This window comes from Barbus barbus (genome assembly GCF_936440315.1).
Source record: "Barbus barbus genome assembly, chromosome: 32".
NCBI lineage: Eukaryota > Metazoa > Chordata > Actinopteri > Cypriniformes > Cyprinidae > Barbus > Barbus barbus.
In genome coordinates this window covers 6,904,631-6,924,211 of record NC_136760.1, presented here as the reverse complement: position 1 = coordinate 6,924,211, position 19,581 = coordinate 6,904,631, and the positions used below count along the sequence as shown (strand labels likewise).

At 37.0% G+C, this 19,581-nt stretch overlaps 2 protein-coding genes across 5 annotated transcripts; both read right to left on the bottom strand.

Annotated features, from left to right (window-relative positions):
* Nucleotides 1–231: 231 nt before the first annotated feature.
* On the bottom strand, nucleotides 232–3,815 carry LOC306852052 (forkhead box protein J1-B-like). Its single transcript, XM_079388650.1, has 3 exons — nucleotides 3,541–3,815; nucleotides 2,820–3,406; nucleotides 232–1,827 (listed from the first exon to the last, which is right to left on the bottom strand). The coding sequence occupies exons 2-3, from the start codon at nucleotides 3,369–3,371 to the stop codon at nucleotides 1,030–1,032; spliced, it is 1,350 nt and encodes a 449-aa protein (XP_079244776.1). The 5' UTR covers nucleotides 3,372–3,406; nucleotides 3,541–3,815; the 3' UTR covers nucleotides 232–1,029.
* A 1,149-nt stretch (nucleotides 3,816–4,964) lies between these two features.
* On the bottom strand, nucleotides 4,965–19,381 carry LOC306852592 (putative E3 ubiquitin-protein ligase MGRN1). 4 transcript variants are annotated; one of them, XM_079389552.1, is made up of 18 exons: nucleotides 19,208–19,381; nucleotides 18,413–18,519; nucleotides 17,940–18,058; nucleotides 17,722–17,810; nucleotides 17,430–17,576; nucleotides 16,654–16,771; nucleotides 16,394–16,460; nucleotides 16,250–16,293; nucleotides 15,517–15,564; nucleotides 15,155–15,223; nucleotides 14,855–15,014; nucleotides 9,192–9,304; nucleotides 8,556–8,767; nucleotides 8,359–8,473; nucleotides 7,634–7,679; nucleotides 7,293–7,409; nucleotides 6,158–6,200; nucleotides 4,971–5,791 (listed from the first exon to the last, which is right to left on the bottom strand). In XM_079389552.1, the coding sequence occupies exons 2-17, from the start codon at nucleotides 18,498–18,500 to the stop codon at nucleotides 6,163–6,165; spliced, it is 1,590 nt and encodes a 529-aa protein (XP_079245678.1). In that variant the 5' UTR covers nucleotides 18,501–18,519; nucleotides 19,208–19,381; the 3' UTR covers nucleotides 4,971–5,791; nucleotides 6,158–6,162. The 4 variants fall into 4 exon arrangements, with proteins under 4 accessions (XP_079245676.1, XP_079245675.1, XP_079245678.1 ...); XM_079389550.1 differs by lacking the exon at nucleotides 6,158–6,200 and having other exon boundaries at nucleotides 4,965–5,791; XM_079389551.1 differs by lacking the exon at nucleotides 19,208–19,381 and having other exon boundaries at nucleotides 18,413–18,775.
* Between the last annotated feature and the right edge of the window lie 200 nt (nucleotides 19,382–19,581).

Genomic DNA, 19,581 nt, shown 5'->3' with positions numbered 1-19,581 from the left:
GTGAAGTACTTATTGAGGTGTGTGCTTTTGAATGTGGACAAATGATTTTTTTACGGTTTCTAAAAACTGATAAGTTGATCAAAAAGTGTATCAATTATAAATATAATTACCACAATGGTCATGCATCATTTTAAACATTTAGGAAATACTTATTATTCTAATAATGACTTTAAATGAACAAAAATCTTGTATGTGGAATTTTGAGGAATAGAATACAAAAAAAACAGTGCTAAGATGTAACAATGTAAATTTATTTAATATGTATACAAAGAACTCATCACATGCAAAAACTGAAAAAAGTTGAACAGATTGATCTTTTTATTCAAGTACAGAATATATTATTGTTTCACGTTGCATGTTTTAGTCCATTTCTCAAAGAATCGATACAAGTACACTTCTAGAACAGTCATTGCCTCGTAAAATTGCCACCCACAGTTCATGGTAAATCTGAGACTAATGCATTACATTTTGAAGCATATAGGAGAGCACTTGTGGGACACTTTGCACTCTCATAGATTATCATAAAAGAGAGAAAATAAATTATGAGGCTAAATCACTGGGCAACAAACTGAGTTTCAAAGTGCTTGTGCGGGTTTATTTTGTCTCTGGAAATTATTTAGTGAAGCACTTTGGCTTGTTGCATCCCTTTTCCCTCAAATATGTGATTTTTATTTATTTATTTTGTTATTTTTGTTAGACTTATATAATGCATGACATTACCTAAAATATCAAACAAACTAAAATTAATATATTAGATTGATGAATCAGTAAGTCACTCCTAAATAACTACACTTGTCCCACAACAGTATTTATCCATCTCGAGAAAATTTCCAACAAAAAATCAAGAATTCAAAGATCAAGGCTGATTATAAATGAATCAGTATAGGTTCTTACAAAATGCAAAAGAAGTACAAAGAATAATGACATATAACCTCTCACATCCTCAGTAATTCATTATGCTAATGTAGCAAAACAAGAGTCAATAGGTCTTCAGACGAGCAAAGACAGTGCATATGCATTCAGACGTGTTCACAGATAGGACTCTGCTCTTTCCCAGAGTTGCATCTCAGAGAAGAATCCCTCACAAAGCCCATAGGCATGATCCAAGGTAAGTGGGGTGGCTTGGACTTCCTCTTTAATCTCCCAAGGGTGCTGATGCTGGTGAACTTGATCTGTGAACATTCCCTCGTAATATTGCGGATGAACCTGTACTTGCTGGTGGTGCTGTTGGTGAAAGTCTTCCATGATGCATCCCATCATGCCGTTCGCCTCTAGGTAAGCACAAGCCTGTTCGTCCTCATTGCTGTAGCCAGGCCCTTGCTGGTTCTGTGAGGATAGCTCCATCTCGCATCCCAGCGAGCTCAGCGCTGTGTTGATATCCAAATCCTCAAACGTGCTGTCATTCCCACTTAGCACATCGTCGAAAACAGACGCCAGGTCAAAATCTCCTCTCAGTACGTCTGAGGTTTTGATGTCGGTGGTTAACAGAGGGCTCTTGGAGACTTTGGCCAGCTTGCTGCCTCGTTTGGGGAAGCCTTGCTTGCGTTTGTTTCCTGGGACAGGTGCTTGGAAGTGGCCCATTCCCATTTGTTGGCCGGTCTGGTTGCACTGAGAGCCGTACGAGGAGCTGGGAGAGGATAACATTTTGCTCTGTCTTTGGGTATTGAAGTTTGTGGCAGGCATTCGCCGCCGTTTGAAAACGCCATTGACAAACATGTCAGCGTACTGCGGGTCGATTTGCCAAAAGCCTCCTTTTCCTGGCTCGTCTTTCTGCCTCGGCACTTTCATGAAGCACTTGTTTAGGGACAAGTTATGGCGGATTGAATTCTGAAAGAAAAGGAGAAAAATCAGTTTATTTGACAGTTAAGAACAATAGCAGGGTTTTAATATTTATATTTTAATAAAAAAAATTATGCAAATGTAATTGAGCTGTTTGAATGTAGAATCAACATTATGGTTATTGAGTTTTAGACTTCCAGTGACAGAAGAAGACGGCACGCATAAAGCTTCCTATAAAATCCCATTGTGCAACAGGTAGAGGTGTCCTATTTCATTGGCTCACTGTGTGTGAGACAGTGACAGAGACAAATGGGGGAGGGGAATGTTCCATGTACAGGAGTAGATATGCGGTGAATAAGGCCAAGGCTCTCTAGTAATGCAGCGCTCCTAGTTTCACATGATCAGTGGCTCCCTTAAGGATCCCTCATTATGGAAGGAGGCCTCAGGAAACCTAGTGCTCTTGGGTATAGTGGTCTCAGCTTCCATCATCAATCACTCTAGCTTAAGTATAGATGAGTGCATAGGTCTGTTTTGATATAGGCCTAGTTCTGGTATAGTTGACTAATGCCAGTTAATAGTGTCAATTTGATTCACGAATGATCTTATGAATTGGTTCTTTTGGGTGAATCAGAAACATGCATGGTCCGATTAACAAACAAATTAATAAAACCATTCTTTTTAGTCAAAAAGTTCAAAAACTTTATAAAGTAAACACTTCGTATAAGAGGTGAATAACTTTGTTATATCTGGTCGGAAAATTGAAATGGAAAATTAAAATCTGGGAAAAAAAAATCTTATTTAGCAAGATAAGATCATTTTAATCGAAAGAATCGTATTTCTGTTTTCCCCACAAAAGTACTAATAGAATCGTTAACAGAACCGTTAGAAAACCTGATAATCTTATTATGGTCGGTGCACCTGTTGCACAAAAATAATGCAGTTCTTTCTCTACTTCAAAAATCTAAAGATACGGAACCATTAAGTAAAAAAAAAAAACATTAAGTGATTCTCGAAGATAAATAAATGATTGGTGAAGATACCTGCCAACTTGGCTCCGCGTATCTGTAGTAGCAGAAATTCTCCGTGATCCAGCTGTATATGGCTGACAGAGTGATTTTGGTTTTGTTGCTAGCTTGCATTGCCATGCAAATCAGAGTGGCATACGAATAGGGTGGCTTCACATGGCGGTTTGTTTTATAGTCTATTTCCTCAGACGGATTTGTTTGCGCCGTTACGTAGTGTCCCGCTTGCAGGTGCGCGTATGAATTCGCCAAACTGCTGCAGGACGTTGTGGGATTCCCAGGTGTTTGTGGCATCCCTGTGGCCGCGGTATCTCCGGCAGGTGGGCTGGAGGGCGAGTCGGTGCCCCCCAGCTGGTTTTTGTGGTAGAAGATGTGTTGCGGATGGTAGCCGGAGCTGGGAGTCCGCTCAGGATTGGCACTGAGGATGGAGAAGTTCTGCAGCCAGTGCAGACTGGTGAGACTGTCGTCAAAGTGAACAGAGCCGCTGACATTGTCCTGATCCTCCGGATGAAGCATCATCCATTTCTCTTTGAATTTACTCGCTATCTCTGGACTCATTAACACTGGCATCGTGGGCACGATTTAGTGTTTTTGAAGATACAGATCTGTAAAGCAGACAGCGTTGCTTGAAATTTCAAAAATAACGGTTTATGACAATTTAACAGCAAAAAGTGTATTTTAGAAGCGTGTAATCCACCACAAGGTTTGGCAAATGAAATCCCTCGGTTTAAATGCCTACCTGCGAAAACAAGCCGAAGACCTCGTCGGTAACGGTGAATTTCTCTCAGTCCGTTAACGTTAGATTCGCCTCAGTGCAACAAGTGCAGCATCCACAAACTCAGACATGTCCTGATATCTACTGCGCAAAAGTCTCATTCCAATCCTGTCTTCAAGAAAGCCATGTAGAAACACATTTACTATTTCGCAGGCGAAGGAAAACGAGAGAAATGAGATGTAGGCTTTGCACTCCGCCGTTTTGCCTGTTTCTTAATAGCCCTTTAAACGTTGACGCTCTCTGATTGGCTGAGAGCTCCAGAGTTGAACATGTCATAGCCCCTCGCGAGGAGTGTACTCAAGCACACATGCGAGTGAAATGTGACAGGTGCTCATTTTCTTGCAATTATAGAAATGTATTAATTATTAAATTTTAAACCTCGTAAATTGACACATTACTCGATTCAAATGCAGCTCATAAACTGGTCCATTACTGTTTTTGCGTTTTTTCTATTGTTATTATTATCATCAGCATCGCTGTCATTTTTAAAACTCTTTCTCAACGTCAATTTTCCTTTTAACTTTGCTACATGCCTGGAGTGAGTCGTTAGAAAATCGTTGTAATAAACTATGCGCGCGCGCCAAGAGTTTAGAAAAGGCGCTCAAATGAAAATAGTGGCGTGCAATAAAAGGAGCGCGCCACTCATCCCGCCTGAGGAGGAGACCTCTGCCCTCTCAAAGCACTGGCTTACACACCATATTGTCCAACGTATAGCCGTTGGGCTGAGTAAACCCACTAAAAACAGTCTCTGTATTTGAGTTCAAATATTTCAGGTGATTAGTGAAACTACATGCACAGGTGTTTCGTCTGATTAAATTTGAGCCTATTTCTAAGGAGTGAACATACTGCCACCATCCGGCTAAATATAGTCTCTACACTAAACTAAGCTGACTTTATGATATGTGTAATGAAGACTTTTTAAAATGTTTTGTGAAAGAAGTCTAACCAAGATGACATTTATTTAAAAATACAGTAAAACAGAAATATTGTGAAATATTGTCACAATGTAAAAAAGGAAAACAAAATTATTTTTTATAATGTTCAACAATCATTACTCTAGTCTCCAGTATCACGTTCCTTCAGAAATCATTCTAATATGCTAAATTGATGTTCAATTATTATCAATAATGAAAACAACTTTAATAAATATTTTTGAGGATTCTTTGATGGACACAAAGTTCAATGAACTGCATTTTAATGTATTTCTAGTTTTCATTTATATTACAACATCTATTTTTTTTAATGGTATTATTAGTAATTAGGCATTGCTTAATTTCTAGATTTCTTTATGGTAGCTATTTGAATTAGGGTTTATGCTGGAACAGCAGGATCATTGATAACTATAATGTAATGTAATTTATGCTTTAAAATAAATAACCACAGTGACTCATATTTGTGCACAACACTTTATGATAAAACGATTTGACTACATAAAAATATACATAACTTTTAAAGGTGCCTGACATAGATAAGCAGCAGTGAATTCACTAAAAAGCATCAGATATGTCGCTGTAAATCATGGCAGATCCCGCTATAAACTAGTCATTAAAGCTTCAAGAAGTGCTACAGCTTCCCACTTTGTATATTTCAATGGGAGGACGAAGGGACAGCCACACAGTACTATAAGGCACAAAACAAATATATAAGATACAGACATAGATGACTACTTCAACTGGATAACTGATTATACTATGCGTCCGTATCATACTGCAATCTGATGCACTTAGTGTTCATTTGCTGATTATTTAAAAAAACAAACAAAAAAAGGTACAAAGTCATAAATCACCATGAAGCTGCATACTTCAGAGACTGAGCATCCATTAAAAGAATTTGAGTCATTCAAAATTTCTGAACTCTCAAAGCAAAAGCTATGACCGTCTTATAAATTACATTTTTTTTTAAAAGGTTTTTGAAGATTTTGTATCGTGTTTCTATTACACGGTGAAATGTCTTGGATTCTTCACTACATGGCTTTGATTGTGGTACTCAAGAAGTAATTGTCTTAATTGAGACAGGGTAGCATTCATGAACAACAGTGTGCTGGAATGGTAATAGCTTGATTTGAAACAGCGAGTTGATGAAACTGGCACAGCAGGGGGTGTTTATGAAGGGAGCCGCTCATCTTCCATACGCAGGGAGCTGGGGAGGCAGAGCAGGGGCTGACTGGAGCTGCTGGTGCTCTGACTCTTCAGGCTTTCTATGGACACTGATGAACCTGAGGAAACATGAAGACAGGTGGAGTGTGAATGCAGGAGAATGTTCACTTCAAGTTTGGACCGATTTAACTGAACTAATTTTTCTCATGATCTTATGGGGCTTATGGTTAAAACTAGTTTTGCAGGCCAGTTGGGATTCCATATGAATTTTCTTTAATTACAACTGTTTTAAAATGCTGGACCAGATTGTGAAGTATCTATCATGGACATATAGTATGAAAATGTATGCATTGCATTACTTTTGTTAATGTAATGCATTTGCATGTGACTTATAAATAACTTATGAACTGACACTTACACAGCTACTGGTAGAAAAATAGAAAACCAGTAAAAAGAAAGAAATATTCATGACATTGGTGACCTACCAGAGTCAACATTCCTCTACAGCAGTGGACCATGACTCAGACGCTATGTGTGTTAAGAGCAAGCCAGAGTTAGAGTAAGAAAGAGAGAGGGTTAGGAGACAGCACAGCATTAGACATGCATTAGACACACAGAACCAGCATGGAAGTCCATTTCTGCCACATTAAGAAATATCATGCTTTGGTAAATCATAAATCAAAATTATGACATGCTAAATCATAATTCTAAAAGTTGAAATTGAGATTAACAAAAGTACTTTTTTTGTCATAATGAATTAGTATTTTATACATTTGACTTATAATAATGACTTAGTATCTCATAATTAGGACTGTTCATGTTATAATTATGATTTAACAAAACACAATCTTTTTTTGTTGTTGTTTTTATTCTTATGTGGTGAAAATGGACTACAATAGCACACGATATATTCTTCTTAGTTACATGTAAAATAAAAACAAAGCAGTTTTTGGAATTTAATATCTGATTTAATTACTAGTTACATTTAAATACTATCATAAACTATTTATATCTTATTCAAAATATAAATGCTGTGTACCATGTTATTACATTATATTTAATTACAAAACTTACTTGTATAATAAAATAAAAAATAACATTTAATCCAATCACATTTGCGGCTGAAACATTTTCAAAGAATTTATATTAAAATAAAATTAACTAATAGAATTGTACAATTTCATATTTCATGATTTTACCTCAAGAACCAATCAAATTATCAGAGAACATATTTACACCCTTATTAAGAACATCTTGATGTACTTTTTTCTAGTGTATAGACAGCATATAAAATACACTGTAAGAGAACAGTAAAAATGCTTTTAAAGACTGAAAAAAAATGCATTTAAACAGAAGCTTTACTTGGTAGAAATTGCTGAGCAAGGAAGCAGCTTTAACAGAGAAGGTTCACACAGCACAGCATCAGTTCTGCCAAACATGCTGAAAAATTTGCTTGCTCCAACTTTGCTCTTTTGCATTTTCTCAAAGTCAATAGTACAAAGACTTATCAGGGCGTAAAAGACACCCCATCCTTGAAAAAGGACTCAAAAGGAACTATTCCTACATAATGAGTTTTGGCAGGCTTCATGGGGGCGTCAGGATTGTGGGGTACTGACTCACCAGGCAGGGCCAGATCTGCTGAGGGGTCACTTTCTGTCTGGCTCAGGCTGCTGCGCTCACTGTGGCAGTCCTGTAGGATTTCACTCACAGAGACACCCAGGGATCTGCTCTCTGAACCTGCCAACATAACATGATTAACATGGTTTGTTCTCCATCACTGGTACTGGTACACAACCAAAGCCTGAGAGGATGCAAGCCAGTCAGAATGTTCATATTATATATCATATAGAATTATATACTACATAATATATATATTTTTTAATCGCTGGTGGCCATATAATTCACAACACTGACATGAAATACTTTATTTTAATGTTGATTTGCAAATCAAGTTTGCTAACCTGAATTTGGGAAGCCAGGTTTGGTGGACACACCCTCTACTGTGGACTGTTGGGAAATAAACTAGAATGAGCTGGGGTTTTTTTACAGGTAGTGGGAAATGATAAGCAGACACAACAGTGTAGGTTGTTTACTAGTTTGCATTTCTTTATAAGTCGTGTGCAACCAGGTAAAACCCACAGATCTATGCAAACTAATCCACGGAGTTACAGAGTCAGCTCATCCATGCCACGAGTCACACACAAGCATAATACATTCCAAGAAACACATTTGTGAAGAAACTATTGTATGGTTTATTTATCCCACAGGCACTCAGACAGGTAATTTCAAGACCAAGAGTTAGAAAACTCTTTATAAAACATAGTAGTTCCTGCTTGCCTTTAAGTACACTGTTAAAAGGAAGCCATCTGCTCACTGGATTACACTTTATTTCAAGGTGACGTTGTTATAATGTAATTACACAGTACTGTGTAATATTAATGAACTATGGAGTGAAAATCTGTAAGAAAGTGGACCTCGAGGGCCACAGTTGAGAACTTCTTCTATAGGGTTAAGGTCTGGTTTAGAGTTAGTTGCTTGTGATTATGTACGATTTACTGTTATTACTACATGTACTGTAAGTACATGTAATGTGTAACTACACCTTAAAATAAAATGTTACCATTTACTGGCTTGTCAGTGGGCATCATTTCAGGGAAGTACAGAGAAGAATTTGATAGTGGCTGACCTCAGTGGGACTGAGACTACAAGGCAGAACAGACTGAAGCTGGGCATCAGAGAGCTCCGACATCCTCTCCTCATCTTCCTCCTCCTGTATTGGGGATGAGGGAGAATGTGTAGACCTGGAAACATGACACATTTCACTGGAAAATAGAAAAACATTATAGCATTTTCAGAGTTAGTATTTTCACAATAGGGACTTACCCATCTGGTGACTTGCTACCTTTGCCCTTCACTGATGTGGTATCTGCGTTCTGCTGCCGTCCAGTCAGGTTAAGGGGATCCCCCATCTCCCCAGAAAACTGGATCTCCTCATAGAGAGGTGCTGATGGGATTGAAGGGGACACGGGTTGCACCCCATTCAGGGCTTCCAGCAGTGAGATGGGCTCGTAGCCAGGAGGGATGTTGTCAGCATTCTGAGATTCACCAGGAAAAAAAAGCGTGTTGTTAGTAAACTTTTGACTTATTGCCAAGTAGAATCAAAAGAATTTGGAGGTCTTATATTTTGAAAGTTATGTTGTTTGACATACACATTTTAAAACATATCAAACAGAATACAGTTTTTTTTTATTGTAATAATATTTTTTTGAATATTACAGTTTTTACTGTTGAAAAAAAAAAAAAAAAAATCCATTTAAAACAAATTTGTTCAACATATTGGATGTTTGAAATGTGGAGTTTATACGCCACTGAAAACCTGAAATACCATTCATAACTGTGCTGGAGTCAAATGCGAAGCACGACTGCACTGGACAAAATCAATACTACTATAGCAACACAGTGGAAAAGGATCCATGATGTATTAATAAATTATAGTACAGGATGAAACATGAACTTTACCGAATGCTCAGTATGGTCAGAGCTCTGGGACAGCACTGGGCTAAAGGAAACCGGTGAGAGAGTAGCAGCTGTTTTCTTCCTCACAGCTCGAATCTGGAGCAGGGCTCTGAATGCTGGAGCAGCGAAAGGCGAAAGAAAGGTCAGATGAGGAAAAAGGATACAAACAAGTGCACTGCATAAACAAACACAGGTGCTGCATCCTCACACTGCAGATTAAACGTTCCCAGATTCATTTGTCTCCTAAAAAGAGGTAAATATTTGCACAGTTGGTCTTATTGTCGAAGCAAAATCAGTGAACATTCTCTCAGTGAAGAAGACCTATAGGGCAGAAACACTTAACACAAGTACACAAAAGCCTGGCCGACTAAACCACAGTCCTGTCATATATAGCTTCTTATTAGCATGTTTCTCCTTCAAGGAATGAAAAATTGCTAAAAAAAATTTACCCTCCGGCCACCCAAGAATAGATTTGGAGAAATTTAGTATTAAATCACTTGCTCACTAATGGATCCTCTGTCTGCAGTGAATGGGTGCCATCAGAATGAGAGTTTAAACAGCTGATAAAAATGTCACAAGCAATTGACACCCCTCCAGTCCATCAATTAATGCCTTGTTTAATATCACAAAGATATTAAAACTGTCAATTCTGGCCAAAATACCAGTCCATAATCCATAAAAAACGCTGAAAAATCACTCCTTTGTTGTCCTCTCATATCAAAACCCAGCACTATTCACCTTGATGAATTTATTACAAACTCTCATTCCGACGGCACTCATTCACTGCAAAGGATCTATTGATAAGCAAGTGACATTATACTAAATTTCTTCAAATCTGTTCATTTTCAGCATATTTTCATTTTTTGGTTAACTATTCCTTTAAATTACACGACAAGGAAATGTGTTCTTTTCACTGGTGTCAAAAGTATTCACATTCATTACTCAAGTAGAAGTATAGATACTAGGGTTTAAAAAGACTTCTGTAGAAGTTGAAGTATCAACTCAAGTTTTTTACTCAAGTAAAAGTGTAAAAGTACTGGTTTCAAAACTACTTAAAGTATAAAAGTAAAAGTAATGGAAGGGAAAAAAATGCAATTAAGGACAAAAGCTTAGGCCGCGACACAGGGGCCTATTGTGCACTACCCCACCTCCTCAAAAAAACATTTTTCTAAAGGCCATAATGACTATAATGTTATATTAAAATGTTAATGTTGAAAAATGTGCGATGCTCTAGGCTACCTGTTTCAGCCGGATATGTGCCCACTGAAAATGAACGCATTTTAGTACAATGCAAATACATTAAAAAACCATATATGTGTACTACTGAGCATTAACGTGGTTCATGGAGCGGAAGATATGATGACTAGTTGCCTGTAAGTATTGTAATGGTGCAAAAAGTCAAACTTCAGAGGCATGTCATCAATAACCTTTATTGGAATGTAAATGTACATCCAAGCTTAGCTGCAGGAATCTGTGAGGGCAACGGACGAAGAGAAAGCACCCGTTTGATAAATGAGCCAGTAGTGGAGAAATAATAACTTTTAAGAAATAATCTTTTTTGAGTGTGACGTGATTTGTGCCATGTGCAGGTGCGATGGATCGCGTACAAACCAATAGGGTGTCGGAATGGTATAGGTTTATATTCTCATCCAACCACAATTCACTCTATCCGGATGGCGCGAATTATCTGGATAGGGTTTTTTTTTTTTTTTCTGAGCGATAACCAAGGGCGATGCTAGGATTTTCATTTTAGGGGGGCTCAGCCCCCAATGATGGTATAATAATAAAAAATAAATAAATATTTACAAAAAAATGTATTAATGGTATACTAAACTTATTGCAGTATTCCACTGTATTGCATAGATGGGTATAACATCCGAGTACAAGCCAAATACAAGTCTGATCTCACACACACACACACACACACACACCTGTTTACTGTACAAACCAAAAATGTTACTGTTTGCATTACTAGTACAAATCTTTTTCTATGCTCAAGTACAAACAGAAAATTGTAAACATAAAACATCATATCACTTTAAACTAGTGTTGTCAAAAATATCGATATTTCGATAAATATCGATACTGAAATATCTGAACGGTACCAATATTAATTTCCCGAAGTATCGATACACCGATACTAGCCGAGCTGTCACTGTCTCTTCTCTCCAAAGGCGCGTGGACAAGCACCACACGTGACCGCTCTCGTCTCCTTCGCTCTGGTTAAATAGCAAAAGTAAAGTGAATAGAAAGATGACTGCTCTGGTTGTTGTTGAACACAGCAGGAGCGCTATCTGTAGGGATCTATGATCTCCGCGATGCACAGAACGCTCGGAATCCAGTCATAAAAACGGAATTTACAGTTTAACGCGGAATGTCACGGAATTTGTCAAAGTTTGGATGAATTAATCAAAAGTAGGTCATTACACTTAAATCAAATCGCGATATGGACTAGTATCTGTAAATATTAAGCTGCAAAAGTGGATTTAAATATGAATCCTGCATGTTCTGCGCGTCTCTGTGTGAATGTGCTGCACGTGCGGTTTTGTTTATGTGGCGCTCGCGGTGATTTCAGCGTCTGCCGTCTCAATGAGGACATAAATACATCAACAATATCTCCAGAACTGATCTGAAAGGCACTTTACGAGCATTTTACCATTTAATTTGAGTAAAACTAGCGTCATATCATACACACACAGAACTTTAAAAGTATTCACGGCAACCCGTCAAAATAAAAGTTCGGTTTAACTTAGCCTATTAAAGACCGTGTGCCAGAAATAGGCTATATTACTATTATTTAGTAGAATGTACATAATACTACTACTTACTACTACTGTTCATTTTTTTTAAAGAAATAATCACAAAATATTTTAATTTTAATAGTAAATCCCCTTCATTTGCCAAAAATGTAAATGTTTAATTTTCATTAATTCAAATATAAATGAATTAAAATTGTTTTATGCCTTCATCTGATATCCAGTAAAATTTAAATACACAACACAGAATTTCTGAGGGGGAAACACATTTCATAAGGCTACTGTAAGAATAAATAAAAATTGTTTGTATGCATTCAAATAATAGACATGCTAAAACACAGAATTTGGTAACAATAAAACATAAGGTGAGAAAAAAATAAAACATTTCATACGGCCCTAAACGTGTCATTTTTGTTACACTTAATAAATTAAATGTTAAATTGTATAATTTTCATGATTTTAATGAATTAGACATGCTTTTAGATTAATAGCATTTAATTTGACCATTAAAAAAAAAAGTCCAGAAAAATTCAAACGGAAAAAAACGGAATCCAGAAAAATTAAAATGGAAAAAAATTGAATGTAGAAAAAAATAAAACGGATTTCATAGGGCCCTATATCTGGAAATATTTTGGTTATGACGCAAATGAGAATATCAACAAATAGAACTTTGGATTTTAATTAGTACATGTATTAGTAAACGTTAGTTTCAATTAACATTTAACTAAGATTAATAAAAGATTAATAAATAAACAAATGCAGTACCTCAAGACATTTTTTGTTCATGTAAAATATACATTTACTTGTTACATTTATCTTTAAATTAAAAAAATTACCCCCTTAATATTGTGGCAGTTTTTTCTCCATGGTATCGAAAATGGTATCGAATATCGATATTTTTCAAGGTATCGTATCGAAGTTAGAAATTCCAGTATCGTGACAACACTACTTTAAACTTATACTGACTATCCATATTAGCAATATAAACAACACAGCTATAAGGCTGGACAATGGATTAAACTATGTGGGTGCTGTGATTAACTTTTAAAAGTAAAAAAATAAAAAATAAAAAAAAACAGCAAAACTGAAGCAGTCTGTGAGAAGGACACACAATGTTTCAATCTCTGTCAATCACTCTGATATGCAATTAAAATGAGTGCACTGACTGAGTGCTGTCTGTCACTGTCTTTAATCACTTCTATGCATAACTGTATGGTAGTTAATGCCACATGCACTGTAATATTAAGTTCTATATTGAAAGCTAAATTTTCAAATGAAAATAGCAATAACGTGATCGTTTTATAAAGTATGCGTATAATGTGTTAAGGGCTTTCGCTGAAGGAAACAGCTGTGGTGTGATGAGTGGTGAATGCAGCGAAAACTTTACAGAAGATTGGAAACCGATTGCTCTCCCATGACTTTTTGTAAACTGTATTTAAGACAAAGAACTGCACAGATGTAGATATTATAACAATCTTAGATGGAACAGCAGCTACGCTAATCATGTCTCTGCTTGTCTCTACGTTTCTGCCACGGGATTAACATCCCGTGGTAGCCAGGAATTACAGAACTTCAGTCTGGATCCAACCACTACATGATCTAAGATGACCGAACACCTGAGATGGAGGATCAGCGCCGGGAGATGACGTATGTGTCCCTAATCGTAGGCAGAGGCCAACACCTGGATGAACGCCAGAGACAGATCCCCATTGAGGACCCCACCACTTAGACAGCCATCGGAAAAGACCACTGGAACCAGCTGAGCCCATTCAATCTGACTTGCTGCGGTTTGGAACTGAACTACTGGTTTGTTGGCCAGAGGAGAATTGGCCCCCCGACTGAGCCTGGTTTCTCCCAAGGTTTTTTTCTCCATTCTATCACCGATGGAGTTTTGGTTCCTTGCCGCTGTCGCCTCTGGCTTGCTTAGTTGGGGACGCTTCATTTCCAGCGATATCGCCGACCTTATTGTAAAGACACTATTTAAACTTATTGACACATTATTTTCCTTTTGTGATATTGTGCAGTGCTTTGACACAATTTGCATTGTAAAAAGCGCTATATAAATAAAGGTGACTTGACTTGACTTGACAATCTATCGATAAACACACACCTTGTCCTCTCCTCTGCGCCACCGGAGTCTGTGGATTGAAGAACGCGCAGAAAGATGGGGAGGAGCCGAAGTCTGCTGCCGTTTGAAATTTAAAGGGGAAGAATCGCAAGATTTTTAGGGGGGCTGAGCAGAAATTTAGGGGTGCTAAAGCCCCCCTAAAAATGACCTAGCAACGCCCATGACGATGACAAGCCAGAATGAAAACGAGCCGAAATGAAATAGGAGTAACGAGGCTATTTTTAAAATGTAAGGAGTAGAAAGTACAGATAATTGCGTGAAAATGTAAGGAGTAGAAGTAAAAAGTCGGCTGAAAAATAATTACTCCAGTATTTATAGTATAGATACCCAAAATTTCTACTTAAGTAAGGTAACAAAGTAATTGTACTTCGTTACTTGACACCTCTGGTTCTTTTCAGAAATGTTTCTCAGAAAAAAACTTTTAACATGTAACACAAATATAAATCCACAAAAAATTATCTGATGTCTACTACTTCACATAAACCGAATAATCATTATTACATGACATCCCCAGAAGATGGCACTATTCTTCAACTGTCACATGATCTGCACTGCATAAGTGATCAGTGATGCACTAGTGACTATTCATCACTAAGAACAATAAAAAGGGTAATAAAAGCACAATGATAAATCAGTACATATTGTATTAAAAAAATCATCACTCAGCCTTTTATCTTAATGGCCATACCCACTTTAAAGGTTCGGCTCATTTAGCGGAACAAATCTGAATAATAATGGAGGAACAATACAGGAAGCTCAGGCGTTGATTAATGAGTACTTACGCAGTCTGCAGATAGGGCAGTTGTTGGCCTGGTAACGCAGTGTATCAGCACAGGCACTGCACAGACACAGGTGCCTGCAAGGGAGAATGAGTGTGTCACGCAGGTCTGATAAACAAACCACACACTCGTTGCTGTTGTCACTGTTCTCATCCTCTGTGGACTGAAGAGAGAAGACAAAACAAAACACCGTAAAATAGTACATGAAATCAGAGACAGAAAAAGGCAGGATGGATATTGTGTTACTAGTTGTGCACGCCATCTCATCTACCCTAAATTCTCTGGTGTAGTCACATGATTAACCTTTGTTTCCTGATTGTTCCGGTTTTCAATGCCGTAAATCTCCTGCAGCAGATAGCTCACGTGGTCCACCTAAAGGATGAGCATGCTATATGTAAATGCGGATTACTGGCATGGGAATCATCACAGCACAGATCAAAATGCTCGTTATTTATTTCATGAAGTGACATGGCCTGATTACTGCTTCCAAACATGAGGAATGGATAAGCGTGCACGAGTGTGGACAGATCAAAGCTTTCAATCCATCTGTTTCATGAGGAATCCAATTAAGAAACACAATCACACAGCCACAACCACAGATATACTGGAAAATGAGCACAAATATCAGACCCTTACATTTAATAATGAGCCACAAAAATACTTACGATTTGCTTCTGTTTCAAAGGCTTCACTGAGAAACTCCCATCAACATGCTGTAAGGGAATATATATATATTATTGATATTATAAAAATAACCTAATGAGCTGGTAAAGAAATCTCTGCGTATTGCCATTCTCGACATTAGCACTGCTTGGAAAAATACAGTTGTTTTTTTTCTGACCTCTTTCTCGTCTACTCTTTAAAGGCAACATTTAACATCATAGTTATATCAGAACAGTGATTAGAACTGAATGAAAGCTTTTTTTAAATGTGTTAAAAGCAGTACTTTATAGTTCCTAAATTACTGAAAACAGATTAATGCGTTACTTTTAAACATCTCTTGATATATTAGTCTGATTATGCTGTGTTAATAAAAATGTATGATGCTCTTCATGATGCTTTCTGTGGGAACTTTTGTTCTATCTAATAAGGCTAAATTATGTTCATTCTGTCTACTTTCATTTTCTACATTGGCTACAAAACAATTTTCAGGGTTTTAGATTTTTTTGACCATGACTTCTAAGAGCCTGAACAATCTTAAATTTTTTAAATTTCAAACCCACATTCCAGGTTTTCCATGATCATGTGAACCATGAATCTCAAACTATCCAGACTCTATAAAACCCTGCCTGGTTAATGAGTTACTCAATGTTATTCAGTGTTTCAAAACATGACCGAATGCTTGAAAGCTTTCAGCTGACATTCTTGAGCGTAAAACAAATCTCAAGAAATACAAACCCTTTCAAAAGCTGCCAAGAGAACATGTGCATGGCCGGTGACATCTATAACAGAAAACACAGTGTTTTGTGAGACAACAGTATGTAATGCTATTACATAATTCTAACCGATTATATTTTTTTATGATCAAAATTTTTCACCAACCATCTCCACCATCCACTATTGCTTGGACCACCAAAGGGAAAACACCTTTGTCCAAATCATAGTTCAGCTAAAAAAAACAATTACAGACATATTTGAATGTTTATTTCTTAAAATACACCACAGCTAACTATTCACAATTGTTTTTTAAAAACATTATTCTTTTAGACAGTCTTCACAGCACAAAGGCCTTGGTGAGACTGTGCAAATGATGCAAATGAGCCTCTAAGCATCTAAAGAAATGTAATCTTAGAAAATCATACCTCTTCAGGTTTCCATTTGGTGAAATCAATCTTGAAGGATGGCAGAGAAAATTGCTGATTTATCCCTCTCTTATAATGGACCGTCTCAGACACCATTGAAGGGCTCTTGGGGCTGTATCTTTAAAAAGAAAATTGTAGTGATTATCACCAACACATCACATCTCAGCATACCTGACGGTGTCAATTACTAATAATGTGCATGAAAACACAGTAACCTATGTAAAAGAGCTCAATCTTTATATCTGTATTTAGACTAAGCACTAATTGTACCACTGTTTCCAAGGAAAGAATTAAGTTGCCAGGAGAGATGTTGTCTAGATGCCAGTGGGTTTCTTTGGACTCAAATGGCGCAAGTTCACAATCAATCACAAGAAACTTCGGTCATATTTTAGAATAGGTAACACTTGCTAACTATTAACTATGATGTTTCCCTCAATAAATTCCTAATTTGCTGCTTGTTAATAGTTAGTAAGGTAGTTGTTAAGTTTAGGTATTGGGTAGGATTAGGGATGTAGAATAAGGTCATGTAGAATAAGGCATTAATATGTGCTTAATTAGCACTAATACACGGCTAATAGTCTAGTAATATGCATGCTAATAAGCAACTAATAGATGTAACCATAAAATAAAGTGTTACCAAAACTTTTAATTATCATCTAATCCTTTTCCTCTAAAATAAATTAACTTAGTTACAAAAGCACACACCACAAGCACAGTGATTTAGCATCATTCAACTGCAGAAACTTTACCCAATGTACTACTCAGGGGAAACTTACATTGCCATCCCATTGGCAAACTCCTCAAAGGCCTGACAGTATAATGTAATAGCCACTCTGGCATCAGTATCAAAGCAGAATTCAACACTGTAGAGAACCCTGGGCTCTCCTATATCCTCTGGTGTGCTGTCAGAATCATCCTTATACCTGCAAAAAAATAAAAAATAAATAAAAATCCAAAAACAAAAGTTGGTTGTCAAACCTCCACACATTTCTTTCTTATTTCAGCATATATTCCACATTGTGGCACCATCAGCAGCCCCTTCAAGCCATGACAATATTCACAAAATACCTGACAAGTCGTAAAGAATCCTTCCTGATGTTCACCAAACTCCTCAGCGTCTTCACAGGCTCATGTGGTGCGGGGGTCACATAGGGAAACTGTGGAGAATTATAAGTGTTTTTTCTCATAATCTAGAAACAGCTTTGGTTTAAGGCCAAATAGGACCAAAATGTATGAGAAAGACAAAGTGTCAAAGTTTTCAACTTTAGGTTGTTTCATTTTGTTACCTGCACAGGTCTGTTGCCTAAGAAATTCAAATCCATATTTTCTCCAAAAAGATATCCCTCTGGATGGGGTGTGTCAAACTTTTCTCCTCCCATGAAAAAATGGCTAGTGAAATAATTTCCTGCAATAAAGACATTTGGTAGATTATTATCTGGGATGGATCATTAGACAAAGTTGATGAGGTCTTAATGCATCCATGAGGACATCAAATTATATTTTATTATCTTGTATATCTATCTATATATTCTATATATTTTCTAGTAAATCTTTCCTTTTCCAAGTCACTGCCAAAGTAAATTTAAAAAGCAAAAGCATGAGACATTCTGTGAATGTTTATTTTTTTAACAGAAAGTAACAAACATAAATAATATGTTGACAGTCCATGAGTGACACCAATAATGGTAAAAATGCACATTACATTAGGCTTCGTAATGAGGCTAACGTTTGTCAACACTATACTTAAATGATATTTTACCTGATTTGGGGGGATATCTGTACGCCGAATTGGCTTGAATGTCGATGTCTTCAACTCCAGCAATCCTCCTGCTCAGTATTGAACCCATGTTTGAGTGTAAATGGCTGCTGAAGACCGATATATGTGGATAAAGGAAGATTTGTTTGGATAGTTAGCTGGATACGGTTTGCTTCCTCCGCTATGGATACATTCAACTTTTGTATCTACGTCTTAGCTCTTCTAAAAAACAAAGTGACTTTTGTAAAATAAGATAACTCGCGAGTAGACGCCAAATAAACGACGTTTAATCGGTAAACAAAATAAAAACAATCACAAGACTATTGGAAAAGACTCTCTTCAGAGGAACCCATACTCTCGCGAGATGGGATTTTCTGAGAGCAAAGGTTATTGGGATATGTTGTTCCTATCTACCGTCCGTCGGGGTCTCAGCTGATCTAAACAGAAGATAGGCACACCCCAAAATATTAAAACAAACATTAATTCAGCACTAAAGGCTTTTTAATTAATTATCATGGACATACAATGAGTTATGTTTATGATTCACAAGGTGAATAAATTCCAATATCGATGCTGAAAATGATTCCAAAATCTTATTTTATAACACCCCAACTAATATCATATATGGATCGAGCACGATTAAATAATTATATATAGTTTATTCCGTATTTGTGATTAAGACGTGATTCTTCTTTTTTTTTTTTTTTTTGTCAAAGCATGTAATTTTAGCAAGCGCAGTCACGCGCTGTTATTAAAAGTAAAAGCAACGTCATGTAAAAGTTGTCGGCATATGCTTACCGTTACCACAACAAATGACTGCGATAAAGTACATCAGGGGGTCTTCTGTTAAGATGCTAGTGATTTAATTGGTGTTGGAAGATTTCTTTACCATATTTGGGAAGGTAGTGGCATAGCTCGAATGGGAATTGGACGGGAACGACCGTCATTCATAAATTCTGCCTTCTAGAACCTAACAAACAAAGCGTTGCATGACGGGAAATGTAGTTTCGGCATTTAAAGAGCAACTTAAACACGCATTCTTATCCTTGCCGCGTAGTTTATATATGCCTTTTCTTTGTTTAGGATTGATATTGTCAAATTGTATAAGCAAAATCGTCAACATCGATCTGGAGCGCTTCAACATATACATCAAACTAATGCAGTGTCATCAA